At 49.5% G+C, this 20759-nt stretch overlaps 9 protein-coding genes across 12 annotated transcripts; 4 read left to right on the top strand and 5 right to left on the bottom strand.

Moving 5' to 3' along the window:
* Positions 1–73: 73 nt before the first annotated feature.
* Positions 74–2925, bottom strand: FOXG_03146 (uncharacterized protein). The gene is made up of 2 exons (XM_018380723.1): positions 2595–2925; positions 74–2536 (listed from the first exon to the last, which is right to left on the bottom strand). The coding sequence occupies exons 1-2, from the start codon at positions 2664–2666 to the stop codon at positions 1406–1408; spliced, it is 1203 nt and encodes a 400-aa protein (XP_018237053.1). The 5' UTR covers positions 2667–2925; the 3' UTR covers positions 74–1405.
* Positions 123–1262, top strand: FOXG_03147 (uncharacterized protein). Its single transcript, XM_018380724.1, has one exon. The coding sequence runs from the start codon at positions 340–342 to the stop codon at positions 1156–1158; it is 819 nt and encodes a 272-aa protein (XP_018237054.1). The 5' UTR covers positions 123–339; the 3' UTR covers positions 1159–1262.
* A 553-nt stretch (positions 2926–3478) lies between the features above and the next one.
* FOXG_18490 (uncharacterized protein) lies at positions 3479–4201 on the bottom strand (the record flags this gene model as incomplete). Its single annotated transcript, XM_018398581.1, has 1 exon — positions 3479–4201. The coding sequence occupies one exon, from the start codon at positions 4199–4201 to the stop codon at positions 3479–3481; it is 723 nt and encodes a 240-aa protein (XP_018237052.1).
* A 524-nt stretch (positions 4202–4725) lies between these two features.
* Positions 4726–8135, top strand: FOXG_03145 (translation initiation factor 1A). Its single transcript, XM_018380722.1, has 3 exons — positions 4726–4879; positions 5030–5188; positions 5283–8135. The coding sequence occupies exons 1-3, from the start codon at positions 4859–4861 to the stop codon at positions 5577–5579; spliced, it is 477 nt and encodes a 158-aa protein (XP_018237051.1). The 5' UTR covers positions 4726–4858; the 3' UTR covers positions 5580–8135.
* FOXG_03144 (wiskott-Aldrich syndrome protein) lies at positions 5180–9058 on the bottom strand. 4 transcript variants are annotated; one of them, XM_018380719.1, is made up of 4 exons: positions 8117–9058; positions 6425–8048; positions 5950–6371; positions 5180–5882 (listed from the first exon to the last, which is right to left on the bottom strand). In XM_018380719.1, the coding sequence occupies exons 1-3, from the start codon at positions 8324–8326 to the stop codon at positions 6343–6345; spliced, it is 1863 nt and encodes a 620-aa protein (XP_018237048.1). In that variant the 5' UTR covers positions 8327–9058; the 3' UTR covers positions 5180–5882; positions 5950–6342. The 4 variants fall into 4 exon arrangements, with proteins under 4 accessions (XP_018237048.1, XP_018237049.1, XP_018237050.1 ...); XM_018380720.1 differs by lacking the exon at positions 5180–5882 and having other exon boundaries at positions 5918–6371; XM_018380721.1 differs by lacking the exon at positions 5180–5882 and having other exon boundaries at positions 5918–6371; positions 6425–9058.
* Positions 9059–9179: 121 nt separating this feature from the next.
* Positions 9180–10631, bottom strand: FOXG_03143 (uncharacterized protein). Its single transcript, XM_018380717.1, has 2 exons — positions 9845–10631; positions 9180–9784 (listed from the first exon to the last, which is right to left on the bottom strand). Exons 1-2 carry the CDS (start codon positions 9869–9871, stop codon positions 9623–9625), a joined length of 189 nt encoding a protein of 62 aa, XP_018237046.1. The 5' UTR covers positions 9872–10631; the 3' UTR covers positions 9180–9622.
* Positions 10632–10895: 264 nt separating this feature from the next.
* FOXG_03142 (DNA excision repair protein ERCC-4) lies at positions 10896–14369 on the top strand. The gene is made up of 2 exons (XM_018380716.1): positions 10896–11046; positions 11096–14369. Exons 1-2 carry the CDS (start codon positions 10999–11001, stop codon positions 13859–13861), a joined length of 2814 nt encoding a protein of 937 aa, XP_018237045.1. The 5' UTR covers positions 10896–10998; the 3' UTR covers positions 13862–14369.
* Positions 13807–17575, bottom strand: FOXG_03141 (mitochondrial inner membrane magnesium transporter mrs2). The gene is made up of 4 exons (XM_018380715.1): positions 16816–17575; positions 16121–16749; positions 14647–16063; positions 13807–14431 (listed from the first exon to the last, which is right to left on the bottom strand). The coding sequence occupies exons 1-3, from the start codon at positions 17401–17403 to the stop codon at positions 15667–15669; spliced, it is 1614 nt and encodes a 537-aa protein (XP_018237044.1). The 5' UTR covers positions 17404–17575; the 3' UTR covers positions 13807–14431; positions 14647–15666.
* A 481-nt stretch (positions 17576–18056) lies between these two features.
* Positions 18057–19165, top strand: FOXG_03140 (uncharacterized protein; the record flags this gene model as incomplete). Its single annotated transcript, XM_018380714.1, has 2 exons — positions 18057–18455; positions 18515–19165. The coding sequence occupies 2 exons, from the start codon at positions 18057–18059 to the stop codon at positions 19163–19165; spliced, it is 1050 nt and encodes a 349-aa protein (XP_018237043.1).
* Positions 19166–20759: the final 1594 nt, after the last annotated feature.

Genomic DNA, 20759 nt, shown 5'->3' with positions numbered 1-20759 from the left:
TACCTAGTTGGGTAACAAGCTTCTGCACTTAGATCGGGCCCGCTCATGGCGAGCGAGATCTTATATGACGTAGGTGATCCTTTACACGAACGTGCGTCTACGCATCATCAAAGACATGAGATGCCATGGAGCTAGATGATTGTCAAGGGAAGGGTGAAAGAAAAGTGACAACCAGCTATTTATAAGGTCGTTTGAGGTGCGAACTTGATTTTCCAACCAATGACACCGGTTTAGAACTTCCTCGTACCTTACATTCATCCTTCTAACAACACCCAATTTGTTCAATAAACTTGGCTTACACGAGATAGCCCTGGGACATCCGACTCATGTGAATCAACCATGAGCAAGCCCTGGATCTTTGTATGTCCTTCAACCCGAGGAATTGGTTATGCTCTCACTCGACACCTCCTCCAGAAGACATCCTTGCCCATCCTCGCAACAGCTCGTCTCCAACACGACCCAGAAATTGTGAAGAAGTCACTCCTCGAAGGTCTCACCGAGAACGAAGGTCTCACCAAACGCCTCTCAATAGTTCACGCGGATGTCACAGACGAGGGGTCTCTCATTGATGCAGCTTCCAGAGCTGCCGAGCTGTTCCCCCCTGACAGGCACCACCTGCGACTTGCATGCGCGGTTCCTGGCGTCCTCAAACCCGAAAAGAATGTCAATCAGATAGACGCAGAGGCTAGTTTGGGGCAATTCCGCATCAACACCATTGGTCCTCTCCTCCTTATAAAACACTTCGACAAGTTTCTCCCTAGGCGGAGCTCTGAGCTCGAGGGCAGCCCCGACAGTGATGAAGTAAAGATGCCTCCCCATTCGGTGTGGCTCAGTATGGCAGCTCGGGTTGGCTCCACATCAGATAACAGGGCCGGGGGATGGTTCTCATACCGGGCGAGCAAGGCGGGAGTTATCAGCCTGGGCAAGAGTTACGACATATTTCTCCGTGGGCGGAGTGGTGACAAGGCCATCTCCATTGCCTACCACCCTGGCACGGTCAAGACAGACCTGAGCAAGGGTTTTTGGGAGAGTACGAAGGAGGGCAAACTATTCAGCCCTGAATTCGCTGTCGACAGGCTTGTAAAAGTCGCGACAGGTCTCCCCCTGGAAGGGCGAGGCAAGTGTATGGACTGGAACAACAAGGAGATCCTCCCATAAAGTGAGGCGTGGAGACTACAGTGTCATAGCATTGAAAGAGTTGAAAAGATAATGCAGCTTAGGGTTGTTCGTACGAAAAATAAGTTATTAAACCAGTATCTTCTCTGCCCTTTCCCCAAGATCTTGCCAGCCAACATATCCATACAAGAGACCGAACCAGACAGCGACCGCTGTCCACTCGCTGCCTGATCAGGCTATCTTTTCAAACAAAGTCAAGCTCAATCACATAACTGCAGTACCTCTTGGTCTATAGCTCCACTTCTTGGAAGGATGCTCCATCTGGTGTAGGTGCAGTCTTCGCGTTTGACTCATCCTCTGCGTCGTCATCTGACGCTCCTTGCTTATCGTCGTGTTCGGGTTTACTTGATTCCCCATTATTGGCGGGTCGTAGGGCAACCTTCTGCTCCTCTTTATCCTCGAATCGCACCTTTTGTTCCTCTTGTGGTGACGTCTTCGTCTTTTGCTCGATCTCGACTTCCTCTTCGCCTTCAGTGCTACTACCGCTGGAGCTCTGCTTCCCGCCGTTCTTTTGCGCGTCCTCTTCCTCCTTCTCTTTGACCTTCTCGTCTAGCTTCTCTTCCGATGGAGATGTCTGCTCACCGTTGTGAGCAGGTGGCACGGGCAGGCTCTTCTCCTCCTTCTCTGGAGGTGGTGGAGGTGAAGCTTCCTCGGCTGGGGGGCCTGGCTTCATAGCATCCAGATAGAATTTGGTAACACCTAGGATGCGGCCACTCTTCTCGCAAGCCTCAACCCATTCGGGACGTACGACGGGAATGTTGCTCTCGACAGCTTTCTCCCATTGCTGCCCACGTCCCTCAGTGGTAACAAAATGCGTCGTGTCAATGCGGACGCCATCAACAATCTTGGCCCCGATGCGCTCAACCGCACTTGTCAAGCTGTCCTTGACGGCACTAGGCAGAATACCGGTAGTAATTGTAATACCTCTTAGGTCCGTCATTTTGTGCGTCCTCACGGGGACGCGCTCACTGATGAAGGTGCCTGCGCTTGTGCGCAGGACCAGGTGGAAGGTATACTCTGTATCAACAGCAAGGCCGCTAATCTTTGTGCTGTGCATCTGTAATGGGCGAGGGATGTTTCCAGCCTTTTGGCCATTTCGGTAGAGACTCAAAGAAATAAGGTCGGCGGTAGCAAGCTGAATAGGATCCCACTCAAGAACGACCGAGGTTTGGGTGGCATTGCGGCATCGCAGCACTGGGGTTGTAGGCTCGGAGGCACCAAATGAGTTGTAGATGCTGTCTTGAAGGGCACGGAATGCGCGATCGGCGGCAGCTTCCTTGGTCGCGTTCTGCGAAACGTTGATGTCGACGATGCTGCCTGAGGAGATGTTGGGAGGGAGGAGAATAGATGGGAATTCGATCTAATGACAGTCTCTGCATTAGCAATCATCACAAACAGATAAGATGCTTCAAGCTCACCAAGCGCTTGTCCGGTGTCAGGAGAACAGTAACGCCGGCATCGACCTTGCCGACAGTGAGAGAGACGAGCATCGTTGCGAGTGTCGCAGCAAACAAAGGGTGATGACGCCGAGGGTAGTCACTAGGCTATCACGCAAGCGGAATAGAGAAAGTGAAACAAGGGTATCTTTGAAAAGAAGAATCTATAGACGGCGCTGACCAAATCGCCTATCTGTGGCTGAAGCGAGAAAGGTTGCTGATAATGCGAATGCGATAGGGATGGAAAGTCGACGTGGAATCTTTGGTTGGGACGGGCTGCATGAGCAAGGACACACGCCAGCCAACAAGGGCACCAAGGACAAAGAGCTCCCATTCAGCCTTCAACAGCAAATTGGGGAAGAGTCCCTGGAGCTTAGGCCCTGTGCCCCTGTGAGGCTCTCCGACCTCAGGGCACTTCACTAGGTACTAAGTGGGGACTCGGGAGCTAGAGGACAAAGCTCACACCTCGCATCGGATTGGATGTTGCATGTTATCCTCTCATGTGTATCATCCTAGACTAACTACCTACCTATTGACGAATGCTCGCTCAACTTGACACGATTGGGTGTATTAATATACAGTTTATTGGCGAAAACATTGGTATCAAAGCGTCAAGTACACACATGAGTTACTAACCCACGCAAATGTGAATAATCTGATCCATCTCTCAGGTCTACCACTGCGTTGGCTCCAAATCAGACAAAGGATTCCGTAAAATTCCATAATCAAGACCTTAATGATACTCCCTCATATCCCTTCTAAGGATGCCACCAATTTCCAAAACACCAATTTTTCGCAGAATGCAACCTAGAGCCGATATATCCAGTCTTGGCTCTCAAGTATGCCCAGCTACTCATGTCTCTTTTTCAAGCCTGTATTCTTTCCCAGGTTTGCTTCAGTTGCTTCGCAACTGCCTCGCCAAAAATATGAGCTGGGGCTTGGGCGACTTTCAAAGGATCGCGGATCGTCACTATAAGCGTTCCTCGTGGGCCATTCATTGAATATCCGAGATCTTTCATGGCTGTCCAGAATGCGCCTGTCAACCTTTTGACCATCAGGTGTCGCACCACGTTACTGCTTCCTCCCCTACATATTGTGTATGTCCAGAGAGGCTCCTCTTCCAACTTGCGTCGGTAATTGCTCATGATCACGGGCAACATCGGGGCTATTCCAGGCCTTAAATGTTGCAGGTGGAAAGGGTGTAGTATATATCGAGGCGAGTATTGAATAAGGCAGTTGAACAGTGCCTTCACTTTTTGCTCGTCAGACCCCAGATGCAGACGTGTAGCCTTAGAGTTGTCGTACTCGATGCCTGTTTCTTGAAGAAATGACCAGACTTCTGGTGTAGTGAGCAGTTTTCCAGATGGTAATACATGGTCGTTTGATGGTGGGATGAAGATCCGGAGTGATTTAGGCCGTCCTTTTGTTCCTTTTCGATTCGGTGATTGTCTTGGTCTGTTGGGATTTTCTTGAGGGTGGTCTTTTGTATGTTGGCGCAATATTTGTGTGGTTGATGAGTAAAGTCGGTAGTTGGGGGAGGGTATCGATCGCAGGAGTTTGATTCCTGGCAAGACTTGTGCCGTTGTCATGATGGAGGATTTGGACGGGATACTATCATGTTGAGATGGGATAAGATGTTTTCTTCGAAGACAAGAATTACAGTGGGTGCCTCAGTGCCGTTCATTCATTGCCTAGTTGCGAGGGGGTGCGCCGGGGAAGTTGGAATTAAGCATGATGAAGCGCGATGCGCAAATCGATTTCATGAGTTTACGATTTCCTAACATGCTCGACTAGGAACGCCACATAATTGTGGCTGTGCCGCTAATCGATCTGCGTCATATTGTTCAGAATACTTGACTTTGGGTAGCAATAATGCTTTCTTCTTAGGATAATCTCTGGATTTAATAAAGGATTAATTAATTCTACGTAGGATCAAGCCAATACGCTTTAAGTTTTTAAGTTTCTTATTTTTCTTGCAGATTTCAGACTGGAAGTTTAACGTATTGCATTTAAAATATATTTGCTGCGCCACGCCTGAGTCACTGTGGAGGACAGAATCCCAAGCTGGTCGCCCCATTTGTCTTGCGCCCAACCAGCTTTTGCCTCTTGTGTCAGTCAGCAGCGCAGCCCAGGAAAAATCCACTTTCTTTCCCAGGCCAACAACGACACCACAACATCATCACCAACTTTCTTCTTCCCACCATCACATCTCTTTCTCACTTCACGCATACCGACAAACAGCCAATATGCCTAAGAACAAGGGAAAGGTAAGTCCCATAGATCCTTCCTGTACTCGACTGTCTTCCTTTTTCATTCACGGATCGCATTTTCACGCGCCAACCGCCTGCCCCGCCCCCACCATCATTGCCCAAGTTCTTCTGCCAGCAACAAAGGAATCGTCTCTAACAGTTGGACAGGGTGGAAAGAACCGCAGACGTGGTACCAAGGAGAACGATGACCAGCGCCGAGAGCTCACCTTCAAGGAGGATGGCCAAGAGTATGCTCAGGTCGTGAAGATGCTTGGCAACGGTCGTCTCGAGGCTCTGTGCTTCGATGGAAGCAAGCGTCTCGCCAACGTAAGTAGCCCCAAGTTCGCCTGCCTAAGACGCGGTGCAACGAAAGCAGGATGCTCATGTCCTTCTGCGACTCATGCTAACATTTCCTTCGTAGATTCGCGGTAAAATGCGAAAGAAGGTCTGGATTAACCAGGGTGATATTATCCTCCTCTCTCTCCGTGACTTCCAGGACAACAAGGGCGACGTCATCCTCAAGTACACCGCCGACGAAGCCCGTACCCTCAAGTCTTACGGCGAGCTCCCTGAGAACGCCAAGATCAACGAAACCGACTCTTTTGGCCAGGGAGAGGATGGCGAGGCCTACTTCGAGTTCGGCGACGCTGATTCAGACGATGAGTCTGACGATGGCGCCGCTGGCAACAAGAAGGAGGTCGACATTGACGACATTTAAGCTCGCCAAAGCCCTCCAAATCCCCTTCTCTCTCTCTCTCCACCGAGCCCCCGACGCTACCGGGTGATACGATTGTATTTCGCGGCTGGTGTTGTTGATATTGTCTTCTCTCTCAAACCCGGAGCCGAGCACCCAAAGCTCTGTGCGTCGGGTCCCACGACAGTAGTTGCTGTGGAGTCGTAGACGGCCGTGGTGGGAGGGACGTCACGGCATGTCGTTCTCTTTTGGACTTTCAGTATCACGATCGAGTTTTCTGTCTTGTTCCGTTTTTAGGTAGTTTTTACTGGACGAACATGTTTTTTTCTTAACGCTTTATGATCATCACATTCGTCTCAAAAGCACAGGTTAGACAAGACAAGAAAATACTTACTATTGTTTCATAAATATTCCTTGATTCTTGCATTGCATCAATGCCGTCAACAATAAAGGCAACGCACTAACTATTGCCGAGTTTGTTGGCTAGTCATTCTGCAATCTTATAAAATTTCGTTAATGCTATAGGTGTCTATAGAACATAACCAACTTTTGTCATGCCAACTGGAAATGGCACAGACGCAGTACAACCATTTGGTAATGCGAACCCGACCTCAGATGCTTGTGCTGATTCACAACCAAGATACGTCTGCAACTGATTGATTCGTCACAATCCTCGTCGTTACCCACAAGTGCAAATTTTATAAAAGACAAGTCGAGAAACCTTTGTCAACTATGTCTACCACGCTCTTCCTTCCTTCTCCTGGATTTTGTGTTAATGTGGTTCAGTTCACCAGTCATCATTGTCACTCTCGTCATCTTATCTAGTGTTAGCACATCACTCTTGACCAACAAAAGCATATTGAACTTACCACTCTTGGAGACCTTTTCTTTTCTCTTCTGGAGAGCAGCAGCCAGGGCATCGGCCATGCCACCGCCACCACCAGGCGCACCAGCTGCGGCAGATGCGGCATTAGCACCGCCAGAATCGCCGCCACTGCCGACTTGAGCACCACTGCGGTCGCGAATCTGTGAGCGATCAACCTTCTTGAGGGAGTTGATTCCGCCGGCACGTTGGATGCCTTCCAACATGGCTGATCGGCCAGTATCACCCCCTGCAGCAACAGGAGGGAGAGGAGGCGGCGGAGGTGCACCAGTTCCAGGCGGCATGGGAGGCGGAGGAGGCGGAGGTGCACCAGAGCCTCCTGGGGGTGGAGGGGGCGGAGGAGGTGGAGGAGGTGCACCATTTGTTGATGTTGGTGGTAGCGGAGGAGGTGGAGGAGCACTTGTCACCGGTAAGGGAGGTGGAGCAGGAGGGTGATTGTTGGCTGCTGGAGGAGGAGGAACAGGCCGGGAGCTTGGAGGCGGCAGTGGTGGAGCTGAAGAAGCTGGTACTTTGGGAGGCAGAGGAGGAGGAAGAGCTGCAGGCACAGGGTGGTTATCGGCCGGTCGAGGTGGTGGTGGAGGAGGAACAGGCCCACGGCTAGGTGTTGGTGGGGGTACTCTTGAACCAGGAAAGGGAGGAGGAACTCCGAATCTGTGGCTCTCATTCTTCTGTGTTTCTATAGGAGTCTTTGCCGGTCGCGGAGGAGGGGGAGGTCCAGGAGTGGGTGTTGCTGGAACAGCCCTTGGAGGATCTTGACGTGCAAATTTGCCAGCGTCGGCCAACGGAGGAGGGACACCAAACTTGGGTCGAGGAGGTGACGGCGCTCGTTCAGGCGCAGCATCCTTCGCCGGAGATTCGGCTTTGCCAGACCGTCTCGGGGCTGGAGGAGGCGGGGGGCCGCCTTTTCTCGGAGCCGGGGGGGCTGGAGGACCGTCTGACTGGGGTCGACCACCAGGCGGCGGCGGCGGCGGCGGAGCTCGAGAGCCTCTTCCTTCATTGCCGTTCGCGGTTGGCGTTGGCGAGGGTGCTTTCGCTGCTGGAGGGAGAGGTGGTGGCGGTGTCGAATGAGGCTGATTGGCCTTCTGTTGTTCTTCTCTCAAGAAGTCGACAATAAACTCTTGGTTTTCTTTAATGAAGTCGTCCGTTAAACCCTTGTCTTGAAGATCTGCACCAAAGTGCTCGCGCCACAGAGGATCGAACGCATCTAAAAGTGCGAATTCAGATGGTCTTGAGCCATTGAGGTTGGGCGTTGAGTTGACAACATGATGCTGGATGGAGTTATGCGGCATTCGGGGAGACTCCGGAGGGGTTGGAGCTGTGTGCTGAGAGCTGATATGAGTCGAATGGCGATGTCCGAACAGCCCTCCCAACAGGCCATGCTTATGGGCTGGCTGGGCACCTCCACCGAAGGGTGTCGACTTTGTAGCTCGGCTTGCATTCTTCTCTCGCTCATCCATTTTCTTCTTGAACTGTTTGGCCTCCTTTTCGTCGACGAAGCTCAGACCAGCCAGGCATTCTTCGAGTTCGAAGGTATGAAAGAAGGTTCGGTCTTGGTTATAGTTCCACGTGTCGAAAATCTCCTGGTCCCAGATAACTCCTCGATTGGAAGGCTGAGCAAGTTAGCAAGTGGTGGTCAGATGTGGTGGACAGCGTTTAAGATATTGGATCGTGGACATACCGAAATATCCACCATCTTGATCCAGTATGTATTTCCAACTAGATCGTTGACGAGCGCAACGGCTCCCTGTAGTCCGGTGTATGTCCATTTTGAGCGATTGGGATATGCTACGTAGAGCCTGGCAACAGCAACGGCCTGAATCTTGTTGGACTGCTTGGGGATGAACCGCTTCACGGTATCCTTATCATCGTCGTTAAGAATAGATGGCATTGTGGCGGCGCAATCGAGCGAGTATGGATTACTGTATCAGTGTCGTGTAATCGAATATGCCAGAGAAACAGTAACGAAGGATATGAGCCAAAGGTAAGACGAGTTCGTCGGTTGTCGCCTGGACTGGACGCGTGGAGTGGCGCTTGTCTGGTCTCTCCTCTTTCAGCGTCTCGTCAGAATCGCTTGGCGCTCGCGTGAGGCAACCGAAATCTTGGGAGATGGGAGGTTCAAGCTCTTGTCGCCGGATAGATATATACGACCAAGAGAGTGTGCGAGCAGCGCCCGAGCTTTCGGGCTTGAGTCGAAAGGGATCCCTCTCGGATAGCGTAGGCGAGCACGGATGGTCGTCGCACGTCAAAAGGTGTTCGTCCGTGGGGAACAGGAACCAGACTGGGCCAGCGGTCGGTTGGGATGATGTGTGAAGAGCCAGAGTCCAGTCCGTAACGAGAGAAGTGAGCACCAGCCACAGGCTAGAGCACTTGCAGAAGCACACCTACCACAGCCACCGTAGGTACTGTAGTTCTCGGGGGCGGGGCAACCTACGTCTTTGTGCAGCGGGACAAGTTTGCTTTTTGGTGGGCGGGAGGGAATGGGAAGCTTAGTATGCCAGGTACGTAGTGATGGTTTTATGGCGACAATTGTGACTGTGACATGCAACGCAAGCGGTCAACTCACAATGCATCAGGTACCTATCGAATTGTTCACCGCTTCAGCCACTTTGCCAGGTTCTAGAAAATTCGCAGGGCACCAGTCGACTGTTGGGCAGCCAGAGTTTAGCAGCCTATCTAGGTACCTACCTAAGGTACTAAGGTAGATAACTGCAGGCGCCTAGTGGAGCTTATTGGGGCATCTAGGCTGTTGAGTCGGGTGTTATGAAGATGATGTTCTGCTGGCCATCGATAGAAAAACGGAACATCTTAGGAGAACGCGAGAATGAATGCTCACATACAGAGCTCTGGGTGTATGTAAATATCTATATTCTGATATTACTTCAAGTCTTCATGAAAACCCCAGTGTCTGACCGTACGAGCCTTGTCTCGGCTCCAAATCTAGACTACTAATGATGAGGGGGCAGATATTGGATGGCTGTGTGTCAGCAGGGGGTTCCGAGGCTGCCGTTGGTCAGTGCCATGATGCCAGCATGAGACTACGATTAGCAATCGACACGTTCCAATGCAAGTCATGACAAAATGTCTTGGTGTTGTATAAATAAATCGTAAAGTAACCCAGTCCCAAATCCATGTATAGTCATACAGTCATGTCAACAAAGCGACTTCTGCCACAGAAGTCGACCGCTTATTTCTTGTTCAGAGCCTCCATCTTGGCCTTGCGCTCCTCCTTGGTGCCCTCTTCTTGGGGCATATCCTTGGGTACGGCGGGTCCAGGATGAGCGTTAAAAGCAGAGACCTTGTCCTTGGCCTCATCCTTGATGGGTTGGATGGAGAATTGCTTCTCGCCCTATTGAGAAAACGGTCAGTATTGGGTTCAGAAACGAAGGCTCCAGCACAGTCAACTCGCCTCCTTCTGTTGCTCGGTGCCAGTCATTCTGATGGTTGTTTTGGTGATTGATTTAAGAAAGTTCAAAGTTCTTGTCGTGATCTAGTTTCTCTGTCGGGTTGATTCGAGATCCTGTGGCTGCTCAAATCTAGGTCGTCAACGTCCTTTTGTAGTCGCTGGCCCATATCATGAAGCGATGACGTCGTCTTCTCTGGCCAGACTACGTAAGACCATTCTGTGGCGCATGTTGCGACAACCAGAAACGCAGACTCTTTAGGGAAGTGTCACAAGAGGGTGCATACAACTTCTTATTGGTCCCGCGGTCCAAAAACAGCCGACTGTTGAGATCACTGCATGGCTAGGTGCTATCTAGGACACTGCAGGATCTTGAACAATGACGTGGAGATGGTGGTTATGGTGTGCACAATGTGTGTAAGTGGATATCACTAATAAGAAAATCAAGGACGAATAGGTATCACAAATTGGCCAGGTTGGTCTTAGGAATGAGAAACAGAAGGAATGCAGAAGTCCGAGGCGGTGTTCAATCTACACTGACAGAGTATGCACCTCTTTGTGATGTCTGGAGAGTTCCAAGAATTCAAAGGTTTTAAGCTGTATTCATCTTATCATGACTTCTGAAATAGCGCGGCTACCGAATAGACTAGGGACTTGGCCATGGTCCTTGTATTTTAAGGAACGATGAGCTGCATATAATTTCAATGTTTTGCAGTAGTTTCGCCAGCATGTCAGTCCCGATATGCGACACGAGCTCTCATATGAATATAAAACAGATGGCATCTAAGCAGACACCAGCCCATGTGCTAAGCTGGCGCAGGTCAATCTCAAATGGCGAGGAGGTGATGCTGTCACTGTTATGAGACAGGCCGACAAACAGGATCAGCACAACATATTGATTATCATAAAAAAAAAGAAAAAAAGAAAGAAAAAATGCACAGCGAATGCTTTTTATTTTGTCTCGAAAACCATCTATGGGTACTAAAATTACCAATCGGCATTCATTTCCATCATGGCCACTCTGTCTTATGCATGCAACTTACATATTCCCCGCCATGGCTCTAGCTCCCCGCTAAGATCTTCAATACATCATTCACGACTTATTCATTTCAACCCCCTTCAACACATCGTCTGTCAACACCAACATTTAGGTGGCCCGCATGTCTGCAAGTAATGCTCCCCAACCAGTGAAGCTTTCACTCCCACTCGTAGGTTTTTCCATGACTTTGAAGTATGATCCCTGGCTCATTGGTTTAGGAATACCAACAGACTCTGTTCCAGGAGCTTCGTGCCGAAGATGAGCTTGTCATTATCGCACGCGGCCTGGGGTTGATGCGTCTTGTCAACAATCTCCTCCATTCGTATGACGCCGGCGGAAACAATTTAATTGTTATAGTCGCCGCTGATGAACGAGAAAATGGCTGGATTGGAGAAGCATTGGCTGAACATGCAGCCATCAGCATGTCCCCGAAAGCGCGTGGCCTGACAGTCGTGAACACAGACTTTCAAAGCGTCGGCGCCAGGGAAAAGATGTACTCTGGAGGCGGAATCTTCAGCATCACATCGCGTATTCTAGTGGTGGACCTTCTCACAGGTTTGCTGAATCCTGAATCAATTACAGGTCTTATTGTTCTTCATGCCGATCGCGTTGTCGCAACATCCCTCGAGGCCTTCATTTTGAGAGTTTACCGTCAAAAGAACAAGATTGGGTTTCTTAAAGCCTTTTCGGATAACCCCGATCCCTTCACCACTGGCTTCTCGCCCTTGGCTACTATGATGAGAAACCTCTTTCTGCGTAAAGCCTCGCTCTGGCCTCGATTTCACGTCACAGTCGCGCAATCTCTGGAAGGGAAGAAGAAGGCCGAAGTTATCGAACTCGAAGTCCCTATGACAGACTCGATGCGTGAGATTCAAAACGCCATAATGGAATGTGTTGAAGTCAGTATTCACGAGCTCAAGAAAGGTAACAGTGGCCTGGAAATGGACGATTGGAACCTCGACAGCGCTCTTCTCAAGAACTTTGACATCATGGTTCGAAGACAGTTAGATCCCAACTGGCACCGTGTGAGCTGGAAGACGAAACAGATTGTGAATGACTTGACTGTTCTCAGAGCCATGCTCAACTCTATTCTGTCATATGATGCTGTTTCGTTCCTTCAGCATTTGGATACCATTCATGCCGCTCACTCCCCGCCTCCAGGATCGACCCGACAAACCCAATCACCGTGGCTTTTCCTTGATGCTGCTCAGACCATTTTCGACACGGCAAGACGAAGAGTATATTCCGCTAGTGCCAAGGATGCGGCTCGGGAAGATAACATCGACTCTCTAAGGCCTGTTCTCGAAGAGCTACCCAAGTGGGCGCTTTTAGCTGAGGTCCTGGAGGAAATTGATCGCGATCTGTACTTTGAGCCCCCAGTTCGAGACGACTCCAACGGCACCATCCTGATCATGTGCTCAAATACCGATACTTGCAGGCAGTTGCGAGACTTCTTACAAACCATGCACGTCAAGCCCAAGACGGAGAAACGATCAAGTGAGGACGATGAAGATGAAGACAGGCCCTCTTCAGCTTTCATGATGCGAAGGCGATTGAGGAACTACTTGAAATGGAAGAGACAATTTGCTCAGGTCAGCGCCACTCTCTTTTCAGAGAACCAGAAGGCCCTGAATGGAGCCACGGACACTCGTCCAGGTTTTGCAGGGTCAAGAGGCGGAAAGGCTCCTGCAAACAAGCGGCGACGAGTGCGCGGCGGGGGAAATGTTGGCGTAAGCATGGGTCGTGCTGAGAATGGCAGTATCATGCAGTACATTGAGAAACCGGGAGAAGTTGCCGATCTCATGGCTGAGGTACAGATCACAGAAGAGGAAGCACAGCAGAAAGAAGACGTTGTAGCAGATCCCCTCGACAACATGGAGGAATACTTCAAACTATATGATATGCAAGACCTAGTCGTCATCCACGCATATGATGGGGATCAGGACGAGCATGTCCTCGAGGAAACCAAACCGCGATACATAATTATGTATGAGCCGGACGCTGCCTTTATTCGTCGAGTTGAAGTGTACCGATCATCGCATAACGACAGGAACGTGAGGGTATACTTTATGTACTATGGTGGCTCAGTGGAGGAGCAGAAATACCTTTCATCTGTTCGGCGAGAGAAAGATGCATTTACGAAACTCATCAAGGAGAGAGCAAGCATGTCCCTTGTCATGACCGTGGACCCGGCTGAGGATCCTGAAGAGGCTTTTCTCCGTACCGTCAACACACGTATTGCTGGTGGTGGAAGGCTGGCAGCAACAGCTGAGCCGCCACGTGTTGTGGTAGACGTACGAGAATTCCGATCCTCTCTACCGTCTCTTCTCCACGGCCGCTCTATGATCATTGTACCATGCATGCTCACAGTTGGTGATTACATCCTATCACCAAATATCTGTGTAGAACGCAAATCTATCAGTGATTTGATCTCGTCATTCAAGGATGGTCGGCTCTACAGTCAAGCCGAGACTATGTTTCAGTACTACAAAAGCGTGATGCTGCTCATCGAGTTTGACCAGAACAAGTCCTTCACTCTGGAGCCATTTGCCGATTTATCTGGAAGCTTGAACAGTGTTGCACCCACCAACATGTCATCCGACCTCCAATCCAAGTTAGTATTACTGACCCTGGCATTTCCCAAGTTACGAATCATCTGGTCTTCGTCTCCGTACCAGACGGCCGAGATCTTTGAGTCCCTCAAGACTCAGGAGGTAGAGCCAGATCCGATAGCCGCTGTCAGGGCTGGCTTGGATAAGGATACAAGGGCCGAGGAGCAGGCCTTTAATCAGGAGCCCCAGGATATGCTTGCCATCGTGCCGGGCGTGACTCCACAAAACATCAAGAATCTGGTGCTCAAGACTGAGAATATTCGTGAAGTTGCCAACATGACGGTCCAAGAATTGACACCTTTGGTCGGCACAACGGCTGGACGACAGATCCATGGATTCTTTAACCGCAACATCATGGAAGAAGACGATTAATACCAAGCCAATGTCAAAGCGGTATACGGATACGGCCAGATTGAATCAAGACGTAGAAGGGAGTGAAATAATAAACAATATAAGTTGACTCGGTTTCTGGCCATCACCCTCATCACCATCAGCAATCAAAGTGAAATATCACCAGTGGAATTCAAACTGTGCACTAACGACATGTAACATGATCAAAATTTTTGCTGAAAATCGTAAGGATTGGGTATCCTAATGCTGACAGATGAACATGAAAGAAATCACAAAAGAAATCTCAAACGGCCGTAGCAGACTCCTCCGCAAACTAACAAAGCTCTCCCCCTTCCCCTATCCTTTCTCAAATTGGTATCACAAAAGAAGTTCGCCCGTGTAGTTCATCGTCTAAACTCTCGTCGTCCTCATGTGAGAGTGTCCTCGGCGCTTCGCTCGGCCTCCCTTCGAACCGCAATAGCCGCAGGTAAGGAAGCGGACCAGAATTGAGCAGAAAGCTACAATGCCGTTGACGATTGCTGTGATAATCCGACCAATTCCTCCTATGATTGCCATGATCACGTCCCCAATGGTCTGGAGGCATGACCGGATCTGTTGGAGAGGCTTGTTAGTGATGTTGTTCAAAGAGAGGCTGAAAGACGGTGGGGGTGGAGAAAGCAGAGGCCAGAGACAGGAAGAAGAAGGTAGAGACTGAGGGAGAGTGGGAGAAGGGAACAGGAAATTGGGCTTGGTGCTGGATCGGTTGAGTTTGGTGTATAGACCAATATCATGTGTTTCTCCTAGAGAGTCTAGGGGGTGTGACTTACACAAGACATAACGCCGCCCATTGTGAATATTTGAAAGGTGATGTAGGTGCTTTGTGTATGTGTTGGTTGTGATTGTTGAGCTCTTAGACAAGGCTGAGATTTTGTTGTAGGTCTGAAGTTGGTGTTGAAAGAGAGAAGATTCTTCCAGGTCACATCCTTATATATCTGAAATCAGTTGCGTTGGCCATCGCACCTGCTGCATGCTTTTTTTTTTTTCTTTCTTGGATCATGCCTTCCTCCGTTATGTTTATTTCCTGACGTCAGTTTGCGATCTCCGATTACCTCATGACCCAGCCACCAGCCACACCAACGGTTGTGGCTACATGATAGGTCGTCATTGATTGGCTGTAGCAGCATGATGACGTTCCTAATGTGGCTACTCCTCCAAGAAAACAAGGCTGTCATGTCTTATTGCCGCTGTAGCCCGTTGCGGGTTTGTTTGAGGTTACGTTCGACGTCAGGGCAATCAATTATTCGAGACGATTCCCTGCAAAATGACTCCGCTGATTTTCCCTTCCCTCCCCTACCCACCTGCAGATTGTGTGTTGTAACGCAACACCACCTTAATTTCAATTCGGCCAGCCAGCCGCCCTTGACCAGGACCAGGCTTTGATTAAACGAGGTCTCATGGAGGGCTAAAAAGGAATGACTTCTGACGTCACACTGTCATGATGAGATCAATCGATAGGGCTTTGGCGTCACCACGACGATCGAGACCCTAAGATGGACAAAATGGAGGAATCTGGACTTCCTTGGCCTTGTGCCGGTGGTCTCATTGGTCGTCATATTTACAAGGTGCCATCAAGGTCCGAGATTGCAGTGTGTTCACGGAGGGTGATGCCTGTCAGGATGTGTGTGTGCTGTCCGCATTTGGGTATCTTTCGCTTCAACTCCAACCTCATTGAGATGAGTAGGTATCTAGTAGTTTCCAGAAATATCTAGTTTATACACGTGGCTGAATCTGTGCCACTGAGCCAGGAATCTAATTTTGCAATAACATAGGTCTGTCTGAACGCAAAATCATGAAAACCACTTCTTCTTTTGCGATACGGCCTTCTGCATGTTGATTCGCCGCAGCATTTCGCGGTTCCTATTGTCGAGGAGTCCCAGCGCCGAGCGATCATCGGGGAAATAGGCCTGCCCGCGGGGGATCCGCGGTCGCTCGTCATCCATCATCTTGATGCGCTGCACGCGGCGCAGCTTCGTTAGGCCATACCAGCATACGATAAGCGAGAAGACGACTGAGACGCCAGTGACGCCAGCGAAACCCCAGTTTGTCTCCTCGATGAAGTTCTCCAAGTTCATGCCGTAGAGACCAGCAAGGAACGTTCCCATAGCTAGGCCTAGCGTTCCAACGCTGAATTTGAGATCAAGCAGCATGAGAGCGTTTCGATTGGCGTCCAGAATTGCACGAACGCTACGTTTGTGAGTGAGTAATATGATCAGCGTTAAATCAAGGGTAAGGGTCCCTTACATTTCCTCCGTGTTTCGGATGCCAGAGACAAGGTTGCCGGCTTCTTGCACGATTTCGTCAGTCAGCTTGTGGTAAGACTCCAAAAGCATCTCAACCTCCGTGTGGTCGTCTTCTCCCCTGTAAAGATCATGTGTTTTCTCCGTCAAGTACATGGCGGAGAGATCATCGTCGGCTTCGAGGAGGTCTTCGATGGCATCCCGGACCAACTTTGCTTTTTGCTCAAAGGTGCTTACTCGCTTGGATAGAATGAGGAGCATTCTGAGCTTGCTTCGATCAATATCATCCTCCAGCTCGCTAAGAATATGCATGACCGGCTCCCGCACCGCCTCGAAATCGGCTTCAAGTTCAGACGTCACTGAGGTCAACACCGCTTCCAATGCCCGAAACTCATATGGCAGAGCACCTGATGCCTGTGTATTCTTCTGTTGTAGTTTGCCCTGCAAGTCGTACATGAAGGCCGATTGGGGGTATGATGTCTTTGAGCCGTAAATATCGAATAGAAGCACTCGGTCATGTTTGATCAGAACCTTGAGATGGAGTAGGTTTAGCAAAATGGCCGAAGGGCGAATAAGGATATGAGGCAAGTTTGATGAGTCGATCTTTCGCAAATCTCGAGGCAACAAGCCAAACTTGAAAACGTCCATTGTTAGTTGTTATATTCTTAAAAACTTTCCTTACGGCCGAGACGCCCGTACCTTTGCAATAAGCTCAGTCTTTTTAAATTCTCCATCAACAAGAATTACGTTCCCATGCTCGTCGACTTCCGTGCATCGCAGTCGAGGCTCAGATGCAGCTTTGGCCGCGAGTGTTCGCCGGTTGTTAAAGATTGACGAGCCGTCAGAATATTCGTCATGGTTTGGGAGATCGTCTGGCTTTAAAACTTTGTCATCCTTCCTTCCTGCGAATTTGAGGAATCGTTCCCACGTTGGTGGGTTCTCTGGGTTCGGGTCTTGGCCCTTGAACAAATTGCGCGCACCTCGACTGGTGCTGAAGCAGCGTTGGGATGTCCAGGGCTGATGACGATCTTGAAGTTTCCGTGCGGTGGGATCTCTATGGAAGAGGGTTGGTTTGAGTACGGTCACTGTTCTCTGGCATGCTGTTCCAAAAGTTGTGAATTGTTTCCGCGTCGTAAGTGTATCCAATGTTCGTGCGCGACGACATAGAACTGGTGTGGTCATCGAGGTTCGGCCATGATTTGCGTTCGAGAAAGCCCTCTTGGACTGACACCGAAGGAATCGCAGGAGGTTTCGTGATGGAACCGGAAGACACAGGGCTGACTGCATCACTGGGAGTCCGTATCACGTCGGCATTGGTATTGGATATGATGCGGCGTCTCTTTTTGAAGACAGGCTCTTATCGATGATATCAAGAAAAGTCGATGTCGCAGAGACGTCTTAGTCATCGGGACCAAGCCACTGGATTCTGGCGGGTCTCGGGTGGTGCACAGGCCATTTCATTCAGTTTAGACTCGGGATCTGTCAAACATGTCGAGAGAGGGATTGTTTTTTAACAATCACAAAGATTGTAGATATTTTACCCTACCTAGTAGGTACCTACGTAGATGTGATAAATTGAATACCTCCTGTCTTGATCGGATAAATCATGAGATTTGACTCTTGTTAGCGTTGTTAATTCACGCCTCCGCCTCCGCCTTGCTTCCAAACCGCCTTTGAATCTTCGAAATACGGCAATTTTTCTCTTGCAAAATGTTCCTCCAAACAACTTTCCTATAGGTCGACGCTTTCAGGACCAGCACCTCAATGGTCAACGGCCGATATTTCCTTTTTGTCGAGGGAATATGTATTTGGGATGTCAACTTGAGCCATACGCTATTCTCTAAAGCTCATATCGGCGGCCTAAAGTAATTCTACGCCATTGAGGCTCGTCCATATCATCAACACTCTCATCACTCTCAAAACCTGAACAATTTTGCGCCATGGGCCTTACACCTATACGTATTCGAAGCAAGCGAAAATTTCCATCGCGAGGCAAACCATCCCCATGGCAAACTATCACATCTATACCTGACGACAAAATCAGTCCCTCCAAGAAGATGAAGCGCTCACTATCAAACGTCCTCGCCTCTCGATCTACGCGTTGGCGGCCGGCTATCCAAGCTCTTCCGGCCGAAATCTTGGAGAGTATATTCCTTTACAGCGCCAATGTTGCCCTTCCCCGGTCTGCACCGATCATAGGATCAAAGCTATCTGGACGGGCTACTCTCATCAGGTTTATCATATGGGCGTTCCAAGATACTTGGGAACAATCGTTCGGTGACCCTGAGAAGTTTGCGGCAATAGATAAGAATCGCGTATCTGGCAATTGGCAACTCCAGGTTTGTCAACACCATCATACTTCAGAGCATTTATGACAATCTAATATTATTGATTTCAGTCAACCATATTGTGCCTACCTTGGATCACTGCAGAATTCATTCTCCAGGCGCAACAGACCTGGGTAGAAAAATACGCCAGAGACCAACATTATCGTCATTATCTTCCTCGGTTGGATGATGACGGTGACCCCTTTATTTATGGTCACAGCCATCATTTCGAAGGTGGCGTAGGGCACTTCAACTCGCAGGAGTGTTTTGAAGCTGATTATCAGGAGGTTCTGTCCTGGAAACCTTTCGAAAGGGTGGGATCATGGGGTGGCTGTGATGTTCATCCAAAGGTACGCGTTCCTACAATCCTCATCACCGGTCCATGGGACGAGAAGAACCTACGCCTCCTGTTCTGGCTTCGAAGGGGTGGGCTAGTCTATGGCCTAGAAGAGCATGATAGATCGTGGGAGATTCAGTTGGACTGTCTTCGTAACGCATTTATCGACGCACCGGAGCCCAATGTCTTCATCACAAATTTGATTGATCTCACTGCACTGTGTCAGGGTCTACCGAGAGATATTGCCAGAGAGCAAAGAAGACGCATTGATCAACGGCTGAAATGGGGTGCTGATAGTGTCATCTCAAAAGAGATACTTCGACAGGTCTATGGGACGATAGGGATGTTTCACGATGGCTTTGGCACTTCAAGCTCCCCGAAATAACGGCTGGTAGTCTTCTTTCTTGGCCAAAGAGACAGCACTGCCTCCCGGTTGTTCCCCTCATGTCCAAATCTGCACCCGCAAGACTATTGGGTAAGCACTGTCACTTCGGGCTACCACATTCAGCTCGCCGACATATATCGTAACCTAGTTGGCTTCAGCCAACATCAGAGTCAGGGCACGATGGCAGTGAAGGTTGTCGCACTAGGGCTCAGCAGGATTCGTGTGAACTCATAATGGCTCATCGTGCATCATATCACCTGCACAAAACCCCGACGCCCCTGAGGCTCGTCAGGCCTGGCAGTCGCGGGGCCATCACGCCTCAAAATAAGGAATCGAGTTCATCATGATTAGAAGTATATTGGTGTATATCATAGACCTCCCTAGAGTAATCGGGATATACCTTGTTATAAACTGTCACCAGGCTTGATATGGTTTGAGTTTTGAACGAAAGGACCAAACGTCGTGGAAAGCCTCAACACCATGAACAAGAAATGAAGCGTAAGGCAACAACACGGGCAAAATATCACGTACGTCAACACCCTAAACTCAACAAGACTTACTTCATCGCAAACTTACCTCCAATATCGCTTTGCCTATGAAAGACTTCTTTCATCTCCACCTCAGCCAACGGCCTATCTTGTTTGTAGCACTAAACTTCACGATGTTCCCGTAGCGATAACAACCAAAGCCAAGCCCTGTACGTAACAAACACACACACACACACACACACACACACACGACTTGCTGATGATGCCACTTACACCGCGCGTGAGGAAAAGAGCTCAAAGACAGGGATAGACAAGGTAACATACTATCAAGTCTGTGCCAAGCGAGTTGGGATATGACTCACGCCGTTAGCACCAATAGACCACGCGATTCCGGGATTTCACGGCTGTGGTTGAGGGCGTTCCTGGAAATTCCGAGTGAAGAAATTCTCCAGGCTGAATTGCGTGGAAGTGTGACTGCAATTCGGTCATGCACAGACCAGACAACCTGGGATGAATTAAACACATTCTCCAGGTGTAGTTTTATGGTAAGAATCATGCCTTACCTACTCCAGTTCTCGAATCTCATTCTCCGAGCTTCCTCAGGCTTCAATAGTCCGGATCGGCATGCAGATGTTTGTCTAAATTCGATTCTGGCGTATCACGTAGTCACAAATGGTGAGTGGTTCGCTTCAGTTGCGTGAAAAGCGGAGGCAATTTAGTGTTCCAGCATAATGCTTTTGATTTCGTGCTTGTCTTGCTTTGCTCGTGCGTCCTTCTCCTATCCGAAAATTGGTTCCATAAGGGAATGGAAATGACTGCCACGAGTCCACTATTGTGAGGACTGTTTCAAGCTAGCTATTAGATTTCGCCATAGCGTCATCGCTCTCCTCAATTCAGATCATTCTTGGGACTCCTTTGCTCGAGTCCGCTTCCGAAATCGATTGGTTTGTTTGCCTTCTGAGTTCCCAAAGTCTGCCTTTGACGAGGTCGAGTGGATTCAAGCTTTGGCTGTTTCCGAAGACATTATGCGGTCTTTGGATGTCTTGATTGCAGGGAAAAGGCAAATTGAACTCCAGTTGATCCAAAACCGATTACCTTGCAGATCC

The sequence above is a fragment of the Fusarium oxysporum genome, chromosome 8, assembly GCF_000149955.1.
Source record: "Fusarium oxysporum f. sp. lycopersici 4287 chromosome 8, whole genome shotgun sequence".
NCBI classification, from domain to species: domain Eukaryota; kingdom Fungi; phylum Ascomycota; class Sordariomycetes; order Hypocreales; family Nectriaceae; genus Fusarium; species Fusarium oxysporum.
Note: the sequence above shows the minus strand (reverse complement) of the source record. Positions and strands in the feature narration are given on the sequence as shown.